The following is a 5,906-nucleotide window of genomic DNA, read 5'->3' on the forward strand; positions in this document are numbered from 1 at the left end:
AGCATTTACAATCCTAAATACCACAGTCTTATACCGCAGGATCATATCACAGGTGCTGGAAGCACATGGTCTCGGCTTGTTAATTACTGTGGCAAAGATTCTAGATTGCGGAATATTGTGACTAATAACACTGTGATGCTAGTTGGCAATGGAAAATGGATTAAGTTTTGGCTTGATGACTGGACAGGCAATGGCAGATTGGCAGAGAAGTTCCCTACTCTATTTCAGTTGTCCAACGATAAAGACGCCAGCCTAGAAAAGATGGGAATGTGGGATGGTCATGCATGGTGCTGGGTTTTCTCCTGGATCAGAGATTTGAGAGGCCGGAATACTGGACTTCTTACTCAAATGTACGCTATTCTGTCAAGAATGCAACTGGACAAAGAAGCAGAGGATCGGCTTGTCTGGAAAGCCAATAACACAGGAAGATACTCGGTTAAATCTCTATGTGGGCTTTTATCTCCTAGTTCTCCATTGAACACTGTCTTCTCCTTCAAGGGGATTTGGAGAGGTCTCGTCCCACCTAAAGTAGAGGTTTTTTGCTGGATGGCCATCATCAACAAAATCAACACCCGCAGCATGTTAGTTAAAAGAGGCATACTGGATATCTCAGCTGCAATCTGTCCGATCTGCTTGGCTGAGGAAGAAATGGTCGACCACCTTTTTATTCATTGCTACAAGCACTGGCTCATTTGGTCCAAAATCATCAATTGGTGGGGCTTAGCTTGGTGTTGTCCAAGGAACTTGGCAAATCTCTTCTCTCAGTGGGACTCTTTGGTTTATGGCAAATTTCAGAAAAAAGTATGGGTGATGTTGTTCTTTTCTGCGACATGGTCTATGTGGCTTCTTCGCAATGATGTAATATTTAAGCAGAAGATCCCAGATTATGATACTTTGTTCTTCATTATTGTTACTCGACTTTGCTTATGGTTAAAGGCTATTGAACCGGATTTTCCCTACTCCTCCTCAGATTTGCTTCGATCTGCTGAAGGTCTGGTTCGGTGGACTAATTCTCAAAAGTTGAGGATTGGTATTATGTGGTCTCCCCCTATGACGAATAGATTCAAATGGAATGTTGATGGATCCTCTATCGGAAAACCTGGCCCCTCCGGAATAGGTGGTGTTTTGCGGAATCATCATGGAATACTTTTAGGTATTTTTTCTATGCCGATTGGGATCTTAGACTCTAATGTAGCTGAGCTGAGAGCAGTAGTCAAAGCTATCGAATTGTCAGCCTCTAACTGCTTCTTACATCATAAACATATTATTATCGAATCTGATTCTGCCAATGTCATTAGCTGGATGAATAATTCTTATAATAGGCCTTGGATTCATCATAAACTCTTCTCTTCAGCTCAGAGGCTAGCTTCATGTTTTGATTCAATCACCTACTCTCATTCTTACCGGGAAAGCAATCACATGGCAGATCATCTCGCTAAACAAGGAGTGCACAGAATATCTGATTTTGTGGCTTGGTTATGACCCTCATAGATAATTTATCGGTACTTTGTTTAATCCAATGCAGATTATGTTGATTGGGGCATTCTTTTGGCTCCTATGCAGGAACCAGATGGTGGAAGGTTTTTATTGAGTTTGTAGGGTTTATGTTATATAGGTTTGCTAGTTAATTCAGCAAACTTTTTCTTTGTGTAATGATTGCATTGCACAATTTTGCATTACTTAATAATAACAGCTTCTTTCAAAAAAAAAAAAGATGTGTTTATTTTTTTATCATAAACGATTGTAAAACCTATAAAATAATGTTTCAACAACAATCATCATCCTCGTCAAACTACTTTAAATTTGATGAGAGAATTATAAAAGTTTTATGTTACAAGTAGTTGATCTTAAATATATATTAAATGTTCAATGTCATGTATGAAAAAAATTAATATCCTCTTTGATTATTTTATATCCAACTACAATTTAATTATTTTTTTTAAATAACATCCCTAACAAGAAATAGAAAAATAAACACTCATATTATTAATAGTCATAGCACATGCTGAATGGACATAAAAGGTAAATGTCGTACTAATATTAAAAAATGAAATTCGAACGAAACATAAATAAATGATATGTGGTACACAGAAAATAAGAGTAAACAATTTAACTTATAAAGAAGATACGATTAACTTGGAATTTGCTCCTCCGCTAACTAGCTGTCCCTTTAGCATGCCTTCAAGCTCCTTGTAAAATCTTTCCACAGCAGGAGATGGCAAGCAAAATGGTACAACGATCCCATCTTCTCCTTTCTTATTTGTAAACGGAATATAAAAGCTTACGAGTTCAGGGATGGCTTTTGCAGTCCCAGCATAGATAGCATTTCCCCATCCGAAATCTACCTTTTCAAGTCCGGCACGTCTCAAGTCCGACACTATGTAGGTCCCTGGCACAGTAAAAAGAGGCCTTCCCTTGCTCACCATCAAAGAGGCTGTAGATCGCAAGTACTCCTCAGTCATGTCCGCCTTAGCCTTCCTTACCAACTCCAAAGCATATCCAATTGGCTTTCTCGAAAGTTCCCCCGCAGTGGCTACTGCTGCTAGAAGACCAAAACCATTGCCATAGTAACCTCTTGGTAATAACGGAGGGTTGAATTTTTCACGAGCATTGACGAGGCAAATTATGCGCATTTCTTCATTAGGATCTGGTTGGAGGGCAATGGTCCGACATATCCAAAGACATGCCGTTAATATTTCGAAACTAGAACAATGGCTGAGGTGAGGTGGGACCAATCTTCGAAGAGCAGTTATATCTGCAGGGCTAAAGAAAAATGAACGATGAACCAGATGATCATGTGTAAGGATTGAGCTCGTGGAGCCAGCTACCTCCTCGTACGCTCGGTGTCTGCATGTAACTCGAGGTGGTTCAGTTGCATTAAGGACATGTCTTTCCCACACTGGAGGGACAGATGGGGCGTTGGCTCCGCGGGCCATCTCAGCCACCGCTGCCATGAATTGCGCTAATCCTGGGCCATCACTCATGGTATGGTTGAGGCGGAGGGCAAAGAGAAAACCACCACACTTGAGCCGTGACACCTGCCAATTTGCATAATAAATTAGACGACATATATATACCTAGATGATTGTGAGATGATTTGATGAGTGGATGTAATAGCTATTGCCTATTTGACTAGTGGATTGGAATTTTTAGATCATCAACACAACAAAGCAGGAACATAATTTTAAACCTAATATATATAACATATATGATATGACTTTTTCCTCCTCAACTTGCACTAATAACAAGAAAATTACGATACGAAATTAAAATTTTTGATTTCAAATGCAAAAAGTTTACCTGAATAAGTAACAGAGGGCAGTTTAGCACCTCACTAGAGCCAGGGATATCAAAGAGGAGCTCCTCCAAGCAAGGAAATGGAGGTTGAAGTGGATCACTAAACTGTTCAAGTGTAACATCAGCTTCAGCCTCTATGAACAAGATACCCTCGCCAGTGCATTCCACCATGAGCTTGCGGTTATGCCCTTCCCTCAGCCTACCGGCAAATGGATAGTAAAACACTAATGTCTTGGCAATTGCCTCTCTGATGACCTTGACAGGATCTTTCCCTTGCATTGAGGGATTGTGGCGATAAAATAGTACAAGTGGAATGTGGAATCGAAGGCTTTCTTGGTCATCAATGTCAGATAGCAGTTTGAACTCATGTGGGGTGGGCTTCGCTGGTTTGATCAGCTCGGGTTCATGTCTGTGAACTTTGAAAACTAGAGAAGAGGGTGATGAAGCCATTGTGGTATAGAATTTTTATGAAAATGAAGCCAACTAGCAAGTTATATATAGAAAAGGCTAAGAGTATATCGGACAAATTTGGACTTTGAAGTAGCTAGCATGGAGAAGATAAAAGATTGACCTACGGGTGTGTTTGGTATTGTGGTTGCTGTTGTGGTTGTGGTTTAAGAAAAGTTATTTTATAAAAAGTACTTTTAGTTGAGGTTGGTTTGGAAAAATATATGTTTTGTTAAAACTGTGGTTGAAATTGAGGTTGAACAAAAAGTAGTTTAATGTGTTTGGTTAAAAAAATGCTTTTCAAATTGAGATTCTAAAATAATTAAAAAATATTTTTAATTTAAACATTGTAGATTTAACTACTATTATTACATCATGAAATAAAAAATATTGATATCAAATATTTAAAAATTATTCCATTAAACTAAATGCAATATCATCACATACAAAATCTATCCAACAATGATTATATTTTTCATTGTTTCTTAAGCATGCAATAACAAAAACTGAATTTTTTGTTACGTCATCAAGCGATATCTTTCTAATTTTTTGAATAAAACACAATTAAAATAAAAATAAAAACTAAATTTTTTTAACTGGGTCGGACCTGACAAGAACATAATTGAAATTGCGATCAAATTTCACAAATGTTACGTCATCATGCGATATCTTTCTAATTTATGTAGTGTTATAAATAATATTAAATACTAGTTTTTCGAGTAAAACTCAATTTTTTTAAGAAAAAAATTACAATTTCATTACGTACAAAAATCATTCTACAAGAACTATAGTTTTCATGTTTTTTTGAGTGTGTAATAAAATTAGGTAAAATATTATCAAGAATAAAATTGAAATTACAGTACGAGTAAATTTAATTCACCTTAAACTATTTTTTTAACAAAAAAAATATTATTCACGTTCACGTGAATAATACGAGTGAAATTAATTAATTGCACTAATTTTTTAGTGCACTGTTTTTCAAAATTTTAAAAAAAAAGCCACTGTTCATGTAGTGAACAGTGGAGCATGGCTCCACTGTTGGTGCTGATGTCTAGACGAGAAGCAGCATTGCTGCTTCTCAAAAACCTGTGGCATACCACAGTTACAAGTGGACCCCATGAATAAAAAACTGTTGTTTTAATTTTACCAAACGTTAAATGCTGTGGTTGCAGGTGAACCTCACCCGCAGCCAGAATAACAAACACCCACTTAAGATTGTTAGATTTTGCGGTTTATATATGTGTGTGTGTGTAAAACGGTGTGTGTGTAAAACGTGGGTATCCTTAATTGTTGACCTGGCAGAAGCATGTAACATGTTTTAATCTTTTTTTTTTTTTTGCCCACTAGAGATGGTGATGTTTTCCTATAGATTCGTTGGTCTTTTCAATCACCTCATATTCGGTGGTTATGATTGTATTTATTGTTCAGAAATTCCATGAATCTAACTCGTTCAAATATAAGATAATCAATCCTTAACAGTTGAGCTGGCAGAAGGATGTAACAATACAAATATAATCATTCAACATGTTTTAATAGCCAATAATTCTTGAGGTTACCACTAGCTAATTGGCATTTGCTTTGTTGCGTGTCCAACTTTTCTTAACATTAAAAACATTTGTAGGCATTGCAAATATATTAATTAATGTATATAAAATGATTTTTTCCCCTAAATATTAAGATAACAATAGCTACAATCAAGTCGAGTTAACTTGAATGTTTAATAAAATAATGATGAGATATAAAACAAATCTTGTTGATAAGTCAGGCTGGACCTATTTCAAATCTAGCCCAATTTAAATTTAATAATAAAAAAAAATTTAAGGATCATTTTAAAATATTTGTAATTTTCGATCTCTCATGTTTTTCTAATAATTTTGCATAATATTGGGTTGTATATTATATTGCAAAATACAGATCTAATATAAAAATACCTGGCTTCCTCCAAAACCTTTCTTAAATGTTTTTTTTTAATTTAAAAAAATCAACAAAAAAATTTTAAATTAATTCCCTCTTTAAAAAAATAAAAAATATATTTTATTTTCATCCATACAACCAAATCTTAAAAGTTTTCTATGCACACTTTTTATATATAAAAACAAAAATGTACTTTCTTATGTTCTAAAATGTAAAAATAGATATTGTAACTAGTTCATGATTATCTA

General features: G+C 35.4%; 1 protein-coding gene across 1 annotated transcript; it reads right to left on the reverse strand.

The window, feature by feature from the left end:
• Nucleotides 1-1,963: 1,963 nt before the first annotated feature.
• LOC118053577 (benzyl alcohol O-benzoyltransferase) lies at nt 1,964-3,865 on the reverse strand. The gene is made up of 2 exons (XM_035064893.2): nt 3,301-3,865; nt 1,964-3,038 (listed from the first exon to the last, which is right to left on the reverse strand). Exons 1-2 carry the CDS (start codon nt 3,745-3,747, stop codon nt 2,115-2,117), a joined length of 1,371 nt encoding a protein of 456 aa, XP_034920784.1. The 5' UTR covers nt 3,748-3,865; the 3' UTR covers nt 1,964-2,114.
• Between the last annotated feature and the right edge of the window lie 2,041 nt (nt 3,866-5,906).

Source organism: Populus alba, chromosome 13 (assembly GCF_005239225.2).
Source record: "Populus alba chromosome 13, ASM523922v2, whole genome shotgun sequence".
In the NCBI taxonomy this organism is placed as follows: Eukaryota; Viridiplantae; Streptophyta; class Magnoliopsida; order Malpighiales; family Salicaceae; genus Populus; species Populus alba.

Bases quoted from the DNA above. Each gene is read 5' to 3' on its own strand.
- LOC118053577 (XM_035064893.2), bottom strand. From the start codon at position 3,747: ATGGCTTCATCACCCTCTTCTCTAGTTTTCAAAGTTCACAGACATGAA. The intron at 3,039-3,300 runs GTAAACTTTTTG...GCAAATTGGCAG, and splicing joins GCCCTCTGTTACTTATTCAG to GTGTCACGGCTCAAGTGTGG.